Below are 20,939 nucleotides of genomic sequence, written 5' to 3' on the forward strand. Positions count from 1 at the left end.
GTTTCCTCTTAATCAGTACTGACCCCTTTTTACTTCTTCAGGGCCCTTTATTGACCACAGCAATAGGTGTTAAGTGTGAAAATCCAAGTTGCGTTCTCCCTCTCCCCACCACAGGCATGCATCAGCTTTCTTGTATAAACATTTTTTTTTTTAATTCATTCTTGTATTGTCACAAACACAAGTGACCCATGGTTCTTCCTGAATGGCTGAGCTGATCAAATGGTGCACAGCTTAGAGTGATCGGCCTCGGTCAGGCTCCTCCTTCCACCGACCGACCTTCCAAGCGCAGCCTTCCCTCTGCGTTAAGCCGAGTTTGCCCCCCTGGGCGGGGTCCGGGCCTGCCCCGCGCATGCGCTGACCGGCGGCGGCGGCGGAGCGCTGGCACCGCCCCTTCCGCCCCGCGCGCCCAGTCGCTTCCGCCCATTCATCGCTGTCGAGGGCGGCAGCTTCCTGGCGCCAGCGGCGGCGCGGCCTACTCGGAGGAGGCCTCCGCACCGCCCGCGCCTCGGGGCCCGCCCGCCCGGCGGCTCTCCTCTCCCCGCGGGGTGGCCGCCACTCCCCGCCGCAGGCCACCCGGCCCCAGTGCCGTCCTCCCGCCGCCATGAAGCTCGTCAGGTGAGCGGATGGAGGCGGATTGCCGGTCGCCGTGGCGGCAAGGAGGCCCGCGCGTTCAACCGTCGCCCGCGCGCGCTCAGCGGCCGCCTCGCGGGGCCCGGCCCCCTCCCCCATCCCTGGCCGTTGGGGCGGGCGGTAGTGGCCGCCTGCGTGACCCCGGGCGGCGGTGGGACGGGACCGACCGGGACAGGACAGGGGGCCCGGTTCTCCAGTAGCGCTGCCCCGGCCCGGCCGCGCGGGGGGCTCCTGGGGCGTGGCCTGCGCAGATTCCGCCGTAAAGTCACCCTTTTGGGAGGGAAAAAAAGCGCCCAGATTAGGTTAGAATTATCTGTCCTGAGGTATCAGTGAGTTTTAAGATGTTTCCTTTTTCACACACTGATGACGGTTCGGCTGGGAAGTCGAATTTGTCGGGTTCACCGGTGTGTCAGTCGAGCGTCCCGGCGGTTACGTAGAGTGTGGGTTTTTTTCGTGTTTTGTATCCTGCTCTTGTGTAACGCCTTGCTAAACTCCCTCAGCGGAATCCGAGAACTCTGGGAATGCTGTCTTTGGAAGCTGGAGATGTGTGAATGATCAGTGCTCGTCGGTTTTCTGTATCGGGATGTGAAACTTGTAAGGCTTCGTGTGGGAACGAACCCTTTGTTTTTTATAATTTGTAGGTTTCTAATGAAGCTGAGCCATGAGACTGTGACCATTGAACTGAAGAATGGGACGCAGGTGCATGGAACTATCACAGGTACGGTGGGGTGCTAACTGGCAGCTGTGGTTTGGGCTGAGCTGTTTTGTTTTATACTCCCTCTTGTGGGGACCTCCTCTGTAAGACGCAGGAGGTGGTCTTTTTCATTCACATCTTTTCCTGCGAGCTCAAGGTGTGTTTGTTACAGAAGAGTCCAGAGATTTGCAGAAGTTAGTGGGAGGCAGTAAATTCACCGTAGTCCCGGGATCTTCTGAGCCTGACTGTAGGCTTTGGTTACAAACAGGCTTGTGGGTGAAGGAAGTAAACTTTTTCAAACCCTTGGCAAAGCTGGTGTAAACACAGTATTCTCTTAGAAGTTTAGCAACACGCTAATGCTGGTGAAGTAGTTTTACTACCATATCAAACTGGTTGTGGATACACAGCTAAAATTTTATAAGATGTTTTAGTCCATCTGACTTTTATTTGTGAAATTGTAATAAGCTATAGTCACGTAAAAACGTTACAGCTGAATTGCCAGAAGAGGGGGGACTTTTATTAATGGTAGTACAGGAAAACAGCAAATGTTAAATGTTGATATGGTCTTAAATAGGTTAAACTTTGTGTGAAGGCAATTTTAATCTAAAAATTAATTACTTCTGTTGAGCGTGTTTTGGTCTGGTTTGGTGAACTTACATGGAAATGCACCTTTGCATATGCTTGCATTGATTTCATAAACTGGTTTGAAAACACACAGCTTGATGGGGAATGCAGGGCAAAACAGAATCCTGGCATCAAGAATCTGGTGCCCTGCTGTTGCCAAAGGTCTGTCAGGTAAGTTGGTGGGTGTTACTGTCTAGCAGGTGCTTCTTCGTATCACTGAACTGCTGTTGCAGGACAAGCCTCAATGGTTTGTGTTATGGTTCTCATACATATTGAAAAATGTGTGGACTACTTAGTTTGCTCTAATAATATTAGCAAGGGATATTGTTCTGAGAACATTTGTGTTGGCATTGCTTTAGGGACGATCAGGTATGTAAGTGGGGTGCATCGTATTCAGTAAAGCAAACCCTTATAGTTAAGTTGATGAATGTGCTCGATGTCCTTTCCTTCACTCATCCCAGGCTACTTTGAGAAGCACTTCTGTCCTACACTGTTAAAAAAATAAATAAAATTCTAACTTGGCAGAGTGGTACGCCATGGGATCGCTTAGGCGCTTTTTTGGCCAGTAGCAATCTGCTGAGGTTTGGCAGTTAAATGCTGGCATTATTTTGAAGCCGGATCCATCAGCTTTGATTAGACCTGAGTGCACCACCCTGGTATCTGACTGCGGCATGCTCTGTTGAACCCGGCAAGGTAGGAAGCAAACAAACTGCTTGTCTCCTGTCCTCAGTGCTCTGGAGGCTTGATTGTTGAGCAAAGTCACACTTATTTTCTGCAGAGGATCTGTAAAAACTTTGAATGTAGCCCATATTTCTGAAATTACAATCTTCCCTTTGCACTGGTGCGTGAACTGTGTTTGTCGTTGCTGTGCCACCTGCAAATTGTACATCTCCTCTCCCTCTTGTGAGTCAGTTTGCCAGATCAGGCGTGCTGAAGGGGCAGCTCTCACCTAACACATACCTTGAACTACGTGGGCAGGTTGGGCGGAGCATAGGTGTCAGCGCTGTGCAAAATCTAGGAAGTGAGGAGAGAGGACAGAAAAACAGATGGAATAAGTGCAGCACAACAGTTCTTCTGGTTCTGGCCTGCTACTCACTCATGTTATTTGCCTCGGTAAGACATCTTACAGTTTGTCTCTCCGTGTGTGAAATGAGACAATAATTATTTTTACCACAAAGGGTTGTTTGTGCAGAAGTTTTAGCACAATAGAAGATTTTGCTCATATGGGTGCAAAAAAAATTAACAGGTGTTTGTAAACTACAAATTCCATCATTTGCCTAAATTTTTCATCTGAAAGTTACTCTCATTTTGATCTTTGTAGTTCGAGATAAATCCCATGCAAGACTTGTGATACGCAAATTAAAAATTAATATAGGGCGCTCTGTAATGCTTTTCAGGGCTGTTATTCAATACATGTGTTCAGCTGAGGCTTTTTTCTACTTTGGGATTATGCTTAGCACAGTGTAGTGGGCACGGTACTGATTCCATGCAGTTCTTACTGCACTGGCTGTTCACGGAGTTTGTAGCCACGATGATTGTTCCTTGCAGGAGTGTATTTTATGTACTTTCATAGAAGATAACACACTAGTATTAGATGTATTTTATCAGAAAGTAGATGCTTCTTTGGCAGTTGGACTTCTAAGGCTTGCAGAAAGGAAATGGTCAGGTTATTTTTCCTTCTCAAAGGTTTGTTTTGCTTCTTTTTTAAGAGTCAGAAGACTAGTATTGGACTTCTGTAATAAGCAGCAGTTTGTTTGTTATTCAGAGGAATTGTTTTAACCATTTACAACAAATCTACGGCTGTCACTAAGACCTAGATAAAGATCTCTAGCAATGAGGTGTTGAAGGCTGCAATTAATAAACGAGCAAGCATAATTTAAGAGAGAAGACGACATGGTTTCCTTCAGTTAGAGGCTCAATTAATGAAAGGCAGAAGCAGGTGTTACTGAACAGGATAAATCTTGAAGCACGTGTGTACTTAAAAATTGCCAACAAGGGACCATCTTATGGGTGTTCATTGCTGAAATTAGATTCATGTTGTTTCAGGAGTGGATGTCAGCATGAATACGCATCTCAAAGCAGTGAAAATGACACTGAAGAACAGAGAACCCGTACAGCTGGAGACACTGAGTATTCGAGGGAATAACATCCGATACTTCATTCTGCCAGACAGCTTGCCACTGGATACTTTGCTAGTGGATGTTGAACCAAAAGTCAAATCCAAGAAAAGAGAAGCAGGTTAGTCTGTTGCTTTCCCAGTCTGTGTGTGTTCTGCCTTTGCATGCATTGTAGTACTCTGAATCTGACGACGTCTGATTTGAGTGTCTTAATATCTGCATTTGGCACCTAGTTCTTTCATCTTTGAGGGTTTGATACTGAAGTGGCTAAATCTGCCTTGTCCACCTTTCTGGCGCCTGTAGAGCTTGCTTTCACGTGAAATTGTGTGTATGGCTTTTCATACATCTGTTTTTAAAAATGTACGTGTTTTTAAGCTTGAGTAATTCTTAATTTATCACTGTCTCAGAGTTGACACATTTCCTCTTCTCCGAATGTCCACTGTGTTTCCCCAGCCTGTATGGAGAACTTCACATAGCCTAATGAGAGAGTCCAGAACAGCCTCTTAATGGGGCTGAATGCTTCACTGAAATCTGACTTGGTAGTGGATAAAAATAGTCTGTCAGAGAACTGAATTTGAGAGACTTGAGACTCTGAGGGTGCCTAGGCTGTATTCTGATCAGCTAGTCTCTAGCTTTAGCTCCACTCTGTGCTCTTCCTGGAGCTTTTTTTTTTTTTTCAAAAGGCTGTTGAAGAAAAACCTTTTCCTTAGAAGCCTAACAGTATAGAGAGTAATTCAGTTTTAATCCACGCTATTAAAGATGCAGCCAACCCCAGAAAATTGGTAGGTTGTCTTCAGGCAGTATATATTTTGCCCAACGGCTAATCTGTGTGTTTTTAAAATAATGTTTTAAGTGAAAGCTGATTGTGCCCTGAAATAACATCGTACCATTTCTCCTGTAATTAGTGTTTAAGTATTTGGATCTGTGGTCTTTGATCCACGCATGTGTTATGAATTGGTGTGCTTACCTTACTGAAATGGTATAAGGTACCCTCAGGTGCGTGCATCACAGCATGCAAGTTTTACGGCTGCCGTCTCTATATAGAAAATAAGGATAAAGCTCCTGAAAGTGTTTTGCTCCTCTCACGTCCATTAAAAATAATCTGACCACGTGGAGAAATTGGAGTGTGGTTAGATTGCTTGTTCCCTGAGCTTCGTGATGTGATGTGAACAAGAACATCACTATTCCCTTTTAACTTCGAAGACAGAAAAGGAGCTGTGGTAGCACTGTTTACCTTGGTTCAATACTCCTCGCATCTTCACTGGACTGAAGCACTCTCAGGCCATGGCTGCTTTGTGCTGCGCTCTCCCTTAATCTGTAAACGCCCTTGGGCTACAGAAGCTTGTAACAGTCAGTCTGTCCTTGGCAAAGGAGGTGTCGGTGGAAGGCAGGATGCTGGCTGAGGGGTGTCCGCGGCACCTGTGCCTTGGGTCTGAACCTGCGGGCACTTAATGACCACGACTGCTTGTCGTAATTGTTTAGTCAGGTGCTGGTGCTTCCGTGCATTTTACAAAGAGTCAGACCATTACCAGCAAAACAAGCAGCACCTTCCTTCTCACAGATTTGTCCTGTGCCACTGCTCTTTCTGTCGTCACTGCGTTTCTAACCTACATACCCTCAGATGGAACAGAATCATAGTTACAGGCTCCTTGAATGTGGATGCTACTGTGTGTCTCTTGCCCAGCCACCTGCTTCCACAGAACTTTAAGCTTTGTGGTATCTTTTTGAGCCTTACAGTGACAAACTTGTTTGAAATTAACCAGTAATTTCAAAGGTTTGTAGAGTGGCCTTTGCAGCCTGATGGGGGAGATCATAGCTCTTTAGGAAAAAGGGGTGAAACGACGTGTTATCACCATATGGATCATATGACCTCCAGCAGTTTCTTGCAGCCTGAATTAGTCTGTGATTCTGTCTTCCCTGTACCATTAAATAGCAGTATTTAAAAGTAGGAGCACACAACCAAGCCGTTGGCCTGAGAATCATGTTTGAAATTGGCAGAGCCATCACTGAAAGTGGCAAGAGCTGCGTTGTGCTGGGATCCTTTCAAAATGCCGCCCTTTCACATGGTGCCTGAGAAAGGCTGAGCTTGGGAATCTCACAACGTGTTAAAACTTGCTTTTCCCTTCAGCAGCGTACTTTATAAGCCACTCTGTCAGCCTTACCCTGGCATTTGGGAGCAGCCAACTGTTACATCCCCTTGATTTCTGCACTGAAGCAAAAGACAGTATTCTGTGGAAGTTGTGTACTGAAAAAACCTAACACAAAAATATTGTCTGAAACTTACTGAGACTTAACCGACTTACTCCTTCCCTGCAATGAGACTTTATGTTGTTTGTGCTTGGTGCAGAATGTTTTAATCCAACTGAAAGTATTCCTGGCTCTCACTTGATTTTTCCTTTTTGTTTCACCTGCTAAGTTGCTGGAAGAGGCCGTGGCAGAGGCCGTGGCAGAGGCCGAGGTCGTGGAAGAGGAAGAGGGGGCCCAAGACGATAACTTCTCACCTTGCAACTGTTACCCAAAATTGCCCAGAATTTGGTATTTTTTTTTTGTACAGGTCTTGTTTATGGTATCCATTTTTAATAAACTGAAATGTGACAAAGCTGTCTTTGCTTTGTTAGTGAAGTCTGGGGAGGGCGGCATGTCCTGTTTGTAGACGCTGTTGCAGACTGAGCATGTCTTGTTGGCATCCGTTGTCATTGTTGAGATGTCACCCACCCCTGAAGGCTGTACAACTACCTCTTGCTTTTTATCACAGAGCAAGAGGCTTATGTCAGTGTGCTTTAACAATGTTTGTTTGAAATCAATCCCCCGTTATAAGGCACTTGCCGTCCTGTAATGGTTACGTAGTTAAGATGCTATAATTAACCCGCATCCCATGAGTGTGTCTCTAGTGTCGTTCTTCAGAGTGACCTCTTTAAAGTTGATCGATAGAAATTTACTGTTTTCTATTACATGAAGCTTACAGTTTACACATGTTGCTTTCTTTATAAAACGTTCACATAGGGAAATCAACCAGTTCTGTGGAACTGCTGGATTGTTACATCTCATGATTAAAGTATACCTGGATATGAACTTTGTCACAGCTAATTATATGGCATACTTCTCTTTGGGTGGGGCTTGTAAAGCAGCTTTGTCATGGATTTCTTCTAGAGTACTTAAAATGCATCCCTAGAAAACAGGAAGTACAGCACAGTGCGCCATTACATACTGGGATGGGAAGTTTACTTCTGGAGGTGAGAAAACTGCAGCTCACATATATATATTATATACATAATACATAAACTGCTTTGCTGGATATGAGTATAAAAGAAGCTGTGTTGGCCACATTTATCTCAACTACCGTCCTACTGACTTCCCACGTAGGAAAGGGATTAGCGCATCTGCATTGCAAAACTTTCAATAGTTTCATCTGTTGACGAAATACAGATGTCATTTCAAATAACGTGCGTGCTTAAGCATGGCTTTCTTGGGTGGGAAGGGCATTTGCTGGTACTTCGGCAGCTTGTTGCCTGTGTTTCCGCACGGGCGGTGCTACAGCAGCGTGGATGGGAATTACCTAGTGTGTATTGGGTTGATAGGCTGGTTAATCTGTGCTAGCAAGCGTGGTGCGAGCTGCCCTTCTGTTTTCCCTCTCTTACAGAGGCCATTTTAAAGCTTCCATCTTGTTACAGAAGAGCTTTTTTTTTTTCCTCCAAACCATTGTGGAACCTCCTAAGAGCACTTTTTGGTCAATGTAGCACCCACGGTTCTCAACTCTATAAATAGCTGCTACAAGTAATGGTTGCCGCTGTCTTGCAGAAGCGCCCGGTCACTGACGATGGGGGTAAGGTCTTCCCCAGTCAGCTGTCAGTGTTCATGCAACAGTGGAAACGCTTTCCCTCTTCAGTCTCTTCCTTACAAAAGTTAGCAGTGCCCCCAGGGGTATGCACATGGTGGACGCCGCCACCAGCAGCCCGATCACCACTAGGGCGTAGCCTGGGTAATCCTTTGTCACCAGCTGCCCCTGCAAGGGAGAGAAGAAGGGTTGGATCTGGGGGATCTGTGGTTTTTTGCGTCCTGGAGTCGGGTCTGGAGCGAAGCTCGGCATTGGAACAGGCACCCGAGAAGCGCCTGCAGGCTGCAGCGCCCACGGCTGCCCTTGGTGCTTTTCTGTGCCCGGCCATACAAGCTTAAAATTGACAAGGACAAAGCTGCTGACAAACATCTTTGGGAAAACTTCTGCAAGGGTTGGTAACGAGCAAATTTTGGCTTGATTCACGTTTCTTAATGAGATGGCTTGGCCTTGACCTCTGTCAGGCCTCTGCCTTCCCTGGAGCCCATGGGCTCACGCTGACACCCAGTCAACCGGCTGGGCTCGCCGCGGGTCCCAAATCAGTGAAGACGTGAAAACAACCGGCCTAATTTGTTTCTGTGTGCTAGGAACATTTCCACAAGAGGTTATGAAACCAGTGATTACTTATCCAGTGGTAATTCCTCTGCGGTAAGTGTACAGTTAAGCATTCATACAAAAGGGTTTTGGCCATGAAGAAAAATGTATTTGGAAATTACGAAAACCAGAGTGGTTTATGAAAACTATTCCAGCAGCAGCTCAGTTATGTTAAAATACCACTAACGTTTTTCAAACTACTATACTTTGAAAGTAATTTCTTAAGATGATATATGGGTTTTCAATCAATAAGAATAAAATTTTACTGTTTGAAGGGTTCAATTAAGAATTGTAGTGGGAACTAACTCCCATTTTACAGAACCACGGCGTTGTCACGAGGTCAAGTTTTCCCTTTCCACAAAACTAAGGAGTTGCCCCGACTTCAGCTGCAAGCTTTGAGGCGGCAGTTTTGTGGAACCATGGCATTAGGAAGGCAGGCTGTGTCCTTGCAGGAATTAAGGAAAGTTTTTTTAAAAAAGTCCAAACCTTGAACTATTTTACCTGTGTGGCATCCCATGCTTGGTACTGCAGCGTTCCTGTGAGGATATAGTCGGTGAGGTAAAATATAAATAGGCTTATAATTAGCAAAGGACTAGCAAAAGCCCACATAATTTTCCAATACCAGTTTGGCTTGTGTCCAATCATGGTGTGAAGATCTTTCTCAAATCTGTGTTAAAAAAAAACCACCACATATTTTTGAGAACAGCTGCATATGTTCAATTGACACCTTGATCTGAGTTACTTCAAAACCACCTACAGAATTAAATATGCAAGATGGGAAAGGGGAGGTATTGTCTGAAGAACCGGCTCAACAGGACTAGAGAGTGAGGTTGAAATAAAAAAAGATACCAGGGCTTCTGAGAAGATCCCAGGCTGCGGAAGAGCAGCCAGGAATAGGTATAGCAGGAAAAGTCCCAACAAAATTTGGCCTGGAGTGTAAGTTCAGACTGTTACTGATGGAGAAAGGCAATTATGCTTAAGTAATGTGGAGAAAACAGTGCTTGTTTTTGTGTAGCTGAGTTGTTCTCACCGCTGTCATTCGACTGTCTCTGGGGAAGCGCTCATGCTGGCGGGGGTTCCTAAAGTCACGCAGGAAACCTGGCTCTGACTCGAAGGCTTTGAACTCATCAAGGATGTAGTTGCAATGTAGGTGCGCGTACACCTACTGTGCCAGCAGACTAACAGCAAATACTAAAGCCTTTTCCTTTAGATGCCCTGAGCGCAAACACCTCTGCCCTGTGAAACCTTTCCTGATGCTGAATCTGGCTTTTACCCACCAGGGATGACTTGGGAGACCAGCGATGTGCAAGGTTTGAAACCAGACTTACGGGCACTGTTGGGCTTGCGCTGAATTGCTGTGGAAGGAAGGAGCAGGGTTTCGGCAGAATGTGCTCTTGAGACCAAAGAAGAGCAGAGCGCAGCGGGCACGCCTCGTTAGTACTCCCCTGCCTGCGGAGAAGGTGTCAGCCCAGCCTGACCCCACGCAGCCCTGAACCCGAGGCCCTGGAAGGGGTCTGCAGAGCAGGGCAGGCCCCATTGCCTTCCTGATACTGCAGTGTAGGAGAAAAAATTTAGCCCGAAGTGGTATTTTAATTCTTGGCCCTGCATGTCTTGGCCGGAGGTCACACCCCTGCTATCCCACTATGAAGAAAGGAGGGTTGAAGCTTTTACCTTCTTATCCCGTAGATATAGCACACAGCAATGGTTTCTACCAGCACGATGAGCAGCAGCGAGAGGGTGGCTGCATAGTCGTTGAATATGTCAAACCAATAATTTCCAGCCTCCATGGTGAAGATTAGGCCAATCACACAGTTAATGAAACACACGACACCTGCGTGGATGAAACAGGGGCCCTGCCATTACACCTGGAAATCTAATTGCGTGGGGGAAATGTCGTACTTTTTGTGGCTAAAAAGGTGGTGGGATTTCTATTGATTTCTGTCAGGGAGCAGCTTCCCTGGAGGAGAAAGGTAAATTTTTTTTGCCCTTTGGAAAAGACCTGGGGGAGGTGGGGGGGGGGGTGTGTGTGCACGCACGTGCGTGCACTGGTGTCTCCTTAAATTGCTGCTCCTTAGACCTGCACAGTCACGGCACATCAGCACAGCAAAGACAACCGAGGCTTAGCTATAGCCTTGTAACGTGCGTGCGCGGTGTCTGCCGTCGCTGCTGGACACCCAGTTAAAACAGGTTTTTAAGTGTGACAACTGATTTCCATGCCCGAACGGGAGCTTTTGGCTAAAGACCGAGGTGGTTCACAGTTGAGATACTGGTGATGTGACTGAAGAGCCCCTCGTTGCAGGTATCATGACGTGTCTCCTGGCCCTTTGAGTTTCACCGGTCAGTAGACACCAGTCTGAAGGAGCTGGGGCATGTTGGGAAGCTTGCAGATACACAGCCACGATGGCCCCGGTGCTTTGAGAGCTCCTGAGGGAAAGTGCTGTACAGGCTGGGCACGATTTCCCAAGGGCAGGCAAACCCTTCCAGCAGCATATTTGACATTCTCTGCTCCACCTGAGGTCACAGAGGGACCCCCAGCTTTTGCACACATGTGCTCTCTCCCTGCACGACCTCATGGCAGGTGCTTACCTGAGATCACCTCCTTGGGGAAGCGGGCAGCAATGACCCTGCTGTCAGTCAGCGGCGTGAGGATAGCGGCGGTGTTTCCCAGCATGCTGCCGATGCCCAGCATCAGCAGCATGACGAAGTAGAGCACGGAGTACAGCTGGGGCACCTCCATGTTTTTGATCGCTTCAGAATAGACTATAAATGCCAGTCCCGTCCCCTGGACGGCCTGCCGGCGAGAAGGGGGAAGCAGTGGGTCACAGGCAGCTCCTCAGCTCGGTAAGGGACATAGGAATAGGGACATACGAGACTGATCCTCCACAACGACAAAGGACACCCGTGGCGGAGGTTCTGCACAGCAGAGGCAGGTGAATCACAGAATCACACAATCACAGGTTGGAAGGGACCTCAGTGATCATCTAGTCCCACCTTTCTAGGAAGAGCGCACTCTAGACAAGATGGCCCAGCACCCTGTCCAGACGACTCTTGAAGATCTTGAGATCTTCACCAATTTATTCAAACTGGATAGAAACTGGCACAGGCCCATTCATAGCAAAAACATTTTCCCCATACCTTTGCAACCTGCCCTGTGCCACAGCTGGAGCCGGGCAGCCTGGCTGCATTGACACCTGTCTCAGTGGCTAATGAGCCAAGTGAGCCCCTCGCCGGGCTGAGACAGTGCCCCCCGACCCCATCCCAAAGTGCGGAAATGAGCCCCTGGCCCCGCAGCTCCCGGGGGTGCAGATGTGCTCGCGAGGGGTTGAGGGGCTGCCTCGGCGGGGGGAAAGGCATGTGTGAAGCCCAGGCACCAGCACAACGCGGCAACTCACCGTATCTAGTTCAGCTTCCAAGCTGCAGTTTTTAAGCTGCGGCAATAATTGCACGTATTCCTGTGGGTGGGTGGCCATGAGGTAGTCTTTCACCTCATTGAGGTTGTCAGCTGTTAAAGAGCCTTCCTCCAGGTCGAAAGCGTTCATCAGCAGCAGGATCACCCTAGGAAAGATTGTTGGAATTTAATGTCTTTCAGGCCAAGGTATAAAAACTGATGGCGGTTTTCTACCCCATCCCCTTCTCCATCATCCCCCACGCAGGGATGCTCTGCCAGCCCCAGGACTCCAGTCTCCCTGAGTGGGAGCCATGGCCAAGGCACTTCCAGCGCGGCATTGGGATGCCGGCAGCCTCATGCTCATCTCTGCTTTGGAAGGAGCAGCTCCAGCGCCCAGGCTGCCGCTCCTGGGCACCGGGGAGGGAGCTGGCAGGTATTTTGGGTGCTGGCCAGTGCCGGCTGGCCTCTCTTCCCCTTTGCCCTCCAGTCCCACGTCCACACCCCACCAATTTAACAAGCCTTTTGGCAAGGAGCAGGGACTAGCAGCTTGGTTTCCTCTCTGATCACCAGATAGACTGAAAGCTGTAAAAATATGAGTAAAAGTGTAACTGCCGCAGGCGCTGTGCCAGGAACCACATGCGAGCTTGCTGCCTTGGGCACGATCTTGCAGGCTGCTGGGTGCCTCCAGAGCATCACCCCTGAGGAGGGTGAGCTCCTGGCATAGGGCTTAGCCTTTAAGGGGGGGATCTGAGCATCACTGCATTTTATTAATCACTCTCACACACACACACCCCCACCCCCACCCCTCCACTCTCCTCCCCTGAAGCATGTGCTGGGACCAGGGTGCAGGGAAAAATGCTCCTGTGACTCACCCAGACAAACTCATCCTCCTGACCCGGCCCATGCCTGGAAGCAGCACCTAGGTGTCAAAAGGCACACCAGCTCTGACGCCTCATCTCAGCCTTAATCTCTTTAAGTTGCACCATTAGCTTTATTAGAGCAGCATCAGGGCTGGGCTTGAGGCGCTGCTGGCAGCACCGTGTGCTGTTATTTATTTACCTCCCTCCCTTTACCTTCTCCAGAACAGCTTGTGGTGGAAAGCAAGTGAAATACCAGCCTCTTACTTGTTTATACAGCTTTCGTAGTTAAATGTCGCCTTGAAGCCATAGATGGAGAAAGTCACAATGCTGGCAAATATGGATGTGGTGCTGTTGATCAACGAGACGATGATGGCGTGCCTCTCGCAGTTGTTGCTGGGCTCGTTGTAGCTGGCGAATGCGATGAGGCTGCCAAAGCCCAGGCCCAGCGAGAAGAAGATCTGCGTGGCAGCGCTGATCCATGCCTTGGGGTTTGACAGCTGCTCCAGCTGCAAAGCCGGACAGGGAGAGCATGAGTGTGAAGCTGCACACGGATGGCCAGCACGGCCCCTTCCAGCCTGCAGGGATGGGGGACAGGGACGGGCCCCTTCACACACCCGTTTTAGCTCAGGAGTGTTTTTTGGGCAGGGTTACTGCTCGGGCTGGAAGTAATACGCTACAGGTTGTGTTAATGGGTAGGTCTTTTTTTCTGCAGGAGAAAGCAAGGAGCTTACAGGCACTGTAGGATAACAGCCTCCAGCTGCTCCCAGCTGGGGTTTCTAGCTGCCTGACCTGCCTGAGCTACTGCTGCAAAAATTCAATATAAGGAAAAGGAGTAGTATCACCACCTTTTAAAAACCTACACATTTGGTAACTAATAATGTTTTGTGAAAAATTCAGTACAATTTTTTCTGTACCTTTGGCGTGAACATGTAGACGAGCCCATTCACGGCTCCATGAAGTGTTAATCCTCTGATGAGGTATATGATGAGAACGCAGTACGGCAAGGAGGCTGTTACATAGACCACCTGGAGGAAGGAGGGGAAATACGTTGGTCTAAAGAATACACAAGACTGGCTGTAATAGATCAGCTTTCTCTCTTACAATAATGGAAATGCTTTATGTAAAATATTTGTTACCTCGTATTATTCTTTAAACAAATATTTTCAGATAAAACTAACTTCAGAATTAGGTCTGAGAGAAACAAGTTTTTATTAAAATTACAGACCCATGTCTTCGTTTTGATTGGAAAAATAAGAATGACGTTTAAAATATTTGCAGCATTTACAAACTCAGTTCTGGACCATTTAGTGGCATAATGCCAGTGTGCAACTGTCTTTCAAGAATACATTACGCAAAGGTCATCCATCATCTGCTCTAGGAGGGTGAGCTGACCTCATAAAAGGTTAAAAATCAAACTTGACTGAAAATATTTTAATTCAGATATGAAAAAAAGGCTTTAACTTAATGTAACCCGGATGGGAGATGGAGGGAATTAAATCTTTCAGTTGTCTTCCACAAGCATTTGAGCAAACACCGAAGTTCGAATCTAAATGTTTCATCTCCACATTGGAAAGAGCCTCATGCCAAAAAAAAAAAAAAAAACAAACCAAAGGAGGTACCCCAACGGTTCAACCAGAAACTTACATAAAAACTAACCCACGAAAATAATGCCTTCCCAAGCTCATGGGAGGAGAAGCGGGTAGGCAGTTGCCCAATATTCCTTTGATTTGCACCTGCCTGCACTGCCAGTGGGCACCTGCTTTTCCTTGTCACACACCTGGAAATGCTTCGCCTTCCCCAGCGGGGCAGCCCTGCTTCTGATGCTCAGGGGATCCAGGGGAAGCCCCCTGGTGAGACCGGGCCTTCATGATGCGCTTTCAGTGTGTCTTGGCTATTTATTTGTTTCTTTTTTGCCCACAAAGCCAGCTACAGCAAGTTTAAGAGGTTGCTGTTGCTTTACAGTCTCTTGGCTTTCCACGTTTGGCTAATACGATTTGGGGATTACAGCCCTCAGCTTGCTTCTTAGTGCAGGCTCAGCCGGGACATTACTTTTTTACCCCACTTCCTCATGGTTTTTGCCGTGAATAAAAAGTGAGCAAAAATGCCCAGTAGACATCTCTTTTGTCTTGCAAAGACTGAGGAACAGTTGTCTTCTGATACGGCCCTTCTTGTTTTGCAGCAGAGCTGCCTGCATTTAAAGGACTAGTCTGTTGGGCTGGATTTTTAATAGCACTCAGTGTTTTGGTTGTGCCTTCTTCAGCTGCAGCTTAACAGATCGGCAGAGGCAGCAGGGACGGCTGCTCCCGAGGAGATGCCATAACCCCAGGTAACAACAGCCACGGCCGCTGCCTTTTTGGCGCTCATTTATCCTCCCCACATCCTGCTGGGGCTTGGCGGGGCTGCGCCCACCTCTCACCTTGCCAGTGGACTCAGTGCCGCGGAGGATGCAGAGGTAGACCACGAGCCAGGCCAGCATCAGGCAGAGCGCCTGCTCCCACTGCACGCTGCCGCTGGCCTCCAGCGATGGAGAGATGTTCAGGGTCTGCCGGTACCAGAAGTACTGGGTGGACGACGTCTTCTCGCACTCCTCCTCGTAGCCGGTGCGGTTGCTGTTCAGGGGGCAGGTGGCCCAAGGCAGGGGGTCCTGCGAGGGGTGGGGAGGGGAATGGGGTGAGCGCCCACCATCAGCGTTGTGGGGAGAGTGGGAGGAAGAAGGAGAGGGTGGCTTTCTGTCTTGGCTTGCTTGTCCCCGGACTGTGCTGCCTGGGGCTGGGGTTGACCCTCTCCCTCAGCTCTGAATGCCTCCCTTGGGGATGACCATGTCCCCAGGGACTGAGCCTTTCTGACCCTCTCCCCTGGGGATGACCTTCCCGATCTTCTCACCCAGGGCCCACCATCTCCTCTGCCTTCAGACAGACCCACCCCAGGGTGCAGAGTACACTGTGGTCATCAAGGCACATACAAGCAAAGCATCATAGGGCTGGCCTCGACCTACGCTTTTGCAGAGAGGAGATGCCCCGATGCCCTTGGGAAGCCCCCAGAGAGACACCACTGCCATATTTTTCCACACCCAGAAAAGCCCTGGGAGGGTCTCTGGAGCTTTTGGCCCCCCCCGGCTGATGACAGCACTGGGCGATGTCCAGCACCAAAGCAAAGCAACCGCGACCCTCCGCAGCCACGTTGGGGGCAAGCCGTGCCACTGGGTGCCCACACACCTGGAAGGAGTGGAAGAGGTACCAGAAGGCCCAAGCATTTATCACATTGTAGTACATGGAGAGGAAGAAGGAGACGACGACGCTGGCAACTCCTGCGGGCATAGAGGGAGGCGCTCAGTCAGTGGTGAAACCCTGAAATGCCCAGGGCCCCATAACACATGGGGCAGCACTGCAGCCAGCACAGGGCAGGGGGTATCCTGCACTGGGTTTTATACTTTAGCTCCTGAGGGGGTGAATATTCAATACATCATTAAAAATAAAATGTGCATGTAATCAAAATTCACGGCAGTTTGGGCTATCAGGGTACTTTAATAACATAATAATGTAGCTGAGCAGCAGGTAGACACAGTAGGAAATTAGGACACCATTTTATCACCCAATGTTGAGCTTATCAGGATGATGCTCTTGAAGTCAAAGCCCAGTGCAGGCAGCCCCAGGGGCTGGGTTTAGCACTGGCCTTCACCCCATGGTTTTGGCAGGCTGCCTGAGGGCAGGAGGACTCACACCTCTGTGGCCATGGACCTGGTACAGTGAGCCAGGGTCTGGCCCCAGTGCCCTGCAAGGAAAGGATGGCGTAAATATGTGCCATGGGGCATCTGGATAACTGCTTTGCTCAGCCCGGTGAACCCCAGTAGAACCCCAGCTGCTGCCTGGTTTCCACTTTGAAAGATAACGCTTTCCATTCAAAATCATCTGTCTTCCCCAGGCGCTTAAAAATAAAGTTCCAAACTGAGACCATACCGACACCGCAAAGGTAGGGGCTTATTATTTTCCAGGCGCCGATGCTTCCCTGTCGCATGCGCTGCCCCACGGCCAGCTCCAGGTAGAGCAGCGGCATCCCCTCGGCGATCAGCATGATAAAATATGGGATCAAAAATCCACCTGCAAGGAAAATCCAACATATGGCCTCCAGCAGATCAGCGTCATAATAAACACCAGGTTGCCCTATTCATGGTCAAATTGCCCCGTTAGTGTCCCAGGAGGTGGCTGGAGCTGGGTCCTGTCTAGGCACCTTGTGTATTGAGGGCATGGCACAACCCTGAGGGATATCTCATGGGGTTTCAGGTGGCATCCCAGATGCCAGTGGGCACCAAGCACCTGGGGACGGGGAATTTTCCACTAGTCCACAAGTGGGCCCTTGGCACCACCAAGATTTCTGCTGTTAAAATGTGCCAGTCGCCACCCCAGCGCCGTGGGGCTGCCCAGGTGCTTTGCGGGTGGTTTAAGCAATGTTCAGGGCTGGGTCTGTTAAAGGGTAACTAACTGCCAGCCAAACCTTGTAAAAGATAATGAGAGAAAGATGACGAGGGAAAGAGTTACTTCATGGGTGGCAGTCTGCGGCAGAGCTGAACCACTTGATGAAAAAGTAACAGCAATGTCTGTGTTGAATAGCGTTTTAAAAGTAATGTATCAAAGTCTGGCCTGACTTAAAAAAACCCCCAAAACTACAAAAAATAACCTCCCCAAAACCCCTGCTGATCACACAGATGGGTGAAGACTTGTCCCGCCGGGATCCCACCTGCACGAGCAGACCCTGGAACAGAGGCACACAGCCTCCACCGGTCCCATGTCTGCCCATCCCTGCTGCTATGGCACTGAGAGCCACAGGGATGCTCCTGCAGAAGAGGAACAGCAGGAACAGGTGGGCAGGTGGCAAGGGAAGGGAAAGGACCTTCCCACCCAGCAACCTGGATGCGCTTCAGCTTAAATTTCTGTGGAGGAAAAGAAAAAAATCCTTGTCCTTGACTTGGGGCTTGCTTTAGAAAGAGCTGCTGACTGAGTCAAAAACTGGATTTTATTTTTTTGTGAAGGCTTTCCTGCTTCCCTTTTACAGCAAGCCAAAAATAGTTACGTAAATATCTCTTATTTAGGATTTAATCTGCATTAACATTCCTTGCAATGGGCTTGGTGCAGCGCTGCAGAGGAATGAACTCTGGGCAGTGACTGAGGCAAAGAACTAGAAATAAACACTGAGCAATAATCGGGTTTATTCTGGGAATTAATTGCCCACCTCCCAGCTCTATCGTTATTAACAACCCCTTTGTTAGGCCGTTAGATAACTTCCTATGCCGCAAGGGAGCTGTCGGAGGTTTAAGAGCTCCCGCAGCCGCTCTGTCCTGGTGGGGTGAGCGCTGCCCCAGCAGCCACTGAGGCAAGTTTCACATGTTGTATGGGGGAATCAGCGTTAGGCCCCTTCTGAAGGCTCTTCCACCCTCCCAGCAGCATTGCCGCATGCTTGGCACTGGTTTTGCCACCTTGCAAGGAGGAGGAGTGCCTCCAGGCTTGCTCTTCACTGCAACGGCCCCCTGCAGCTGGGGTGCCAGCGTGGAACCCCCCGCCCCTTGCTCTGCACCCTGTTTGCACTCAGATCTTGCTCCTGGTGCTACTTTTCCGAAAGGGTAGAACTAAACCGCCTCATATGAGTGACTCAGAGCATCTGTATGAACCAGTTCCAGATCTGCTGTGAACCAGCGCAGCTCCACTGGCCTCCCTGCTCCTTTACACCCAGCATTGCTCGCTACGGTGGCAACCGCCTGCGAAACCCAGCCCCCAGGCCAGACCCCTGCAATTGGCACAACATGCAGAGCATGCCCCAGGTCTGGTTGAGGCACCAGGCTTGGCCAGTGGCACCCTCGCCTCTGCTCAGCATTCCCCCTGGTGCCCAGGGTCTTCCTCACTCAGGGCTGAGCGCTGCTGAGCACCCGCCCTGCTGTAAACCCATCCCAGTGTCGTTTCAGCCTGGCCCAGCCTGCTTACGGACAGACTGACTGCACCTATGAGGTTTGAACCCCCCCCCTTGCTCTGTTCGGGTCGAGGTTTCTGGAAGTGAGGATGGAAAATGAGGCAATATGCTGATGAACAGAAAGGGAGGAGGTTGTAAAGACTGCAAATACCCTGTTTATGAGTATCATCAGCGATAAGGGCACTACTGCGCTGCTGGTCAGGACAGGGGCTGGCTCTTTGCTTTTCTGCAAGGAAGATGGCAAACGTGCAGTTGCTGGCGTCCCCAATAAGACCAGCGCCTGGCCTTTCCAGCTCTTAAGTTCCTGAAGCAATGTTTTGTCTGCGTGGGATTTGCAGACCCCTGGAAAGCCACCGAATCCTTTTTAAGAAGGCAGTGAAAAACAATTAGGAAAAGCAAAGCCTGCTGTCAGGGTTTTGAGTTTCACAGCAGGGAGAGCTGCCCCTCCCCTGGGAAATGTAACCAGGGAGGACAAAAGTAGTGGAGAAACTACGCTTATAAAAACATGCTTTCCAGAAAACACTTGCATTTATTGAATCTTTTTTTTTTCTGGTTACTCAAGTGTTCGAGTTTTGTTTGGAAATTCTCTGGAAGACAGAGAATTTTCACCATCTACTACATTACTGATGGCTGATAAGAAGAGGCTAAACCATGCAAAGACCCCAGTGTCTGAGTTTTGCTGTCCTTCAGGATGTCTGCCAAGAGAGGCTGCTGGTGAACTAATCACAGCCAGTTTAACTGTGTACAAAAACACTTGCAATTTAAGCTTTGTGCTAGAGTTCCGTGTCAGACGTGAAGTCCTTACCCTCCAAAGTATCTGCATAGAGGAACACACCCAGAATTCCTGCACGTCTATCACTTCTGCTACCTGAAACGTCTAAGAACGCTTCAGCCACTGCAGCAGTTAGCTTCTACTGTAATTTCACCCAGTGTATTGGTATGGATTTTTCCGACCTGATCCCACGGAGCTGCTCTGATGCCATCCCGGCACTGAGCTGGCTTTTCAACAACCAGCATGAACCAACTCCTACCACCACATGTGCATTTAAAAGCAAGCTACAAGCCAACAAATAAGCACAAAGCAAGTGAAAAAGCATTTAAACATCTCAGTGTTTTTATTCCTGAAAGGACGAAAAGGCAGGCACAGACCAGAAGCAAATGAGGCAGATGCTCATCATGTCACTCAAGGCACAGCTGAGATGGGTCCAACACTATGACACCGGATGCAGTGCAAGAAGCAGCGTAAAACTGGGATGTCTTACAAAGAGAGGCTCTTTATAAGGATCCTTCAAAACATGGTCATTAAGCAGTGGTAGCTGTATACTGAAGAGATTATTAGTACTTTTTAACTAATTTGATTAACTGACTTCTGATTTCTAAGGAAGAGCATCAGTGGCTGGTATATGATACAGACATGCTCTTGCTCCAGTTTGGACCTACGAGAGTGGTAAACTTTCAAAGAGCTTTTTTTTTTTTTGAGCCCAAACCAATTTATTCCCTATCTTCAAAGCTTCCTGGGAGGCCTTAACTGTGGAACTCCTGTTCATTAAGGAGTTTCAGCCAACTTCAAGGCAGAGTTGCAGCCAAGTTATCACCTCCTAAACTAAGGCTTTGTATAAGAGACAACACTTAATGCCAGCAACTTGAAATGATACAGCTGATCCTTAAATTAAATCAGCATAAGCATTTCCCTTTCTTAATATGTTCCCAGTGAGCTAACAAGGAACTGAACTTCCGATGCCTTCAGAGTGGTTCAATGGGGTAAGAAAGTAATAAAGTAATACTACGTGGACCTATATCTCTCACTCTACTGCCGTCCTTTTTACAAAACATGGGCCTTCCCGCTGTTTCAGTGGCACTTCTACAGGAGTGCCATGGTATTGGGGCAACTGTCAGGTAAAAGCCTTACGCTAAAGAATACGTAAAATAAAGCAGCAATAGAAGAGCTGGCACACCAACAAAAACCCTACCCTCCTGCTCTGCCCTGGTCCCTGCTGGGTGGACAGGGTGTTAGCATGGACAACATACTTTTGAATTTAAAGCTTGCCACACTCCTCCTCGAGGGAAGCAAGAAACGTAAGCCACACTTACCTCCTCCGTACATCTGACATAGGTATGGGAACCTCCACACATTTCCCAGCCCCACAGCATAGGAAATGCAGGCGAAAACGAACTGCAGGGGGTTGTCCCATAGCGGCCGGGATTTCTCCATTGCCTCCTTGCAGGCAGAGGTTTCAGCAGA

At 48.7% G+C, this 20,939-nt stretch overlaps 2 protein-coding genes across 2 annotated transcripts; one reads left to right on the forward strand and one right to left on the reverse strand.

The window, feature by feature from the left end:
• Positions 1 to 399: 399 nt before the first annotated feature.
• On the forward strand, positions 400 to 6,664 carry SNRPD1 (small nuclear ribonucleoprotein D1 polypeptide). Its single transcript, XM_064444094.1, has 4 exons — positions 400 to 615; positions 1,272 to 1,348; positions 3,995 to 4,186; positions 6,482 to 6,664. The coding sequence occupies exons 1-4, from the start codon at positions 602 to 604 to the stop codon at positions 6,556 to 6,558; spliced, it is 360 nt and encodes a 119-aa protein (XP_064300164.1). The 5' UTR covers positions 400 to 601; the 3' UTR covers positions 6,559 to 6,664.
• A 728-nt stretch (positions 6,665 to 7,392) lies between these two features.
• On the reverse strand, positions 7,393 to 20,939 carry SLC6A20 (solute carrier family 6 member 20). Its single transcript, XM_064444095.1, has 11 exons — positions 20,789 to 20,939; positions 16,696 to 16,836; positions 15,955 to 16,046; positions 15,156 to 15,383; positions 13,654 to 13,764; positions 13,004 to 13,245; positions 11,884 to 12,046; positions 11,078 to 11,282; positions 10,163 to 10,322; positions 8,993 to 9,158; positions 7,393 to 8,068 (listed from the first exon to the last, which is right to left on the reverse strand). Exons 1-11 carry the CDS (start codon positions 20,907 to 20,909, stop codon positions 7,919 to 7,921), a joined length of 1,779 nt encoding a protein of 592 aa, XP_064300165.1. The 5' UTR covers positions 20,910 to 20,939; the 3' UTR covers positions 7,393 to 7,918.

The sequence above is a fragment of the Phalacrocorax carbo genome, chromosome 2 (assembly GCF_963921805.1).
Source record: "Phalacrocorax carbo chromosome 2, bPhaCar2.1, whole genome shotgun sequence".
Classification (NCBI taxonomy): Eukaryota; Metazoa; Chordata; class Aves; order Suliformes; family Phalacrocoracidae; genus Phalacrocorax; species Phalacrocorax carbo.

What these genes read in the sequence shown, in the direction of transcription:
- SNRPD1 (XM_064444094.1), top strand. An exon ending in GGTGCATGGAACTATCACAG is followed by an intron (nt 1,349 to 3,994) that starts GTACGGTGGGGT and finishes ATGTTGTTTCAG; the next exon opens with GAGTGGATGTCAGCATGAAT. An exon ending in ATCCAAGAAAAGAGAAGCAG is followed by an intron (nt 4,187 to 6,481) that starts GTTAGTCTGTTG and finishes TCACCTGCTAAG; the next exon opens with TTGCTGGAAGAGGCCGTGGC.
- SLC6A20 (XM_064444095.1), bottom strand. Translation starts at nt 20,909, where the DNA reads ATGGAGAAATCCCGGCCGCTATGGGACAACCCCCTGCAGTTCGTTTTC. An exon ending in CCCCTACCTTTGCGGTGTCG is followed by an intron (nt 16,047 to 16,695) that starts GTATGGTCTCAG and finishes CTATGCCCGCAG; the next exon opens with GAGTTGCCAGCGTCGTCGTC. An exon ending in ACCTCTTCCACTCCTTCCAG is followed by an intron (nt 15,384 to 15,954) that starts GTGTGTGGGCAC and finishes CACCCCTCGCAG; the next exon opens with GACCCCCTGCCTTGGGCCAC.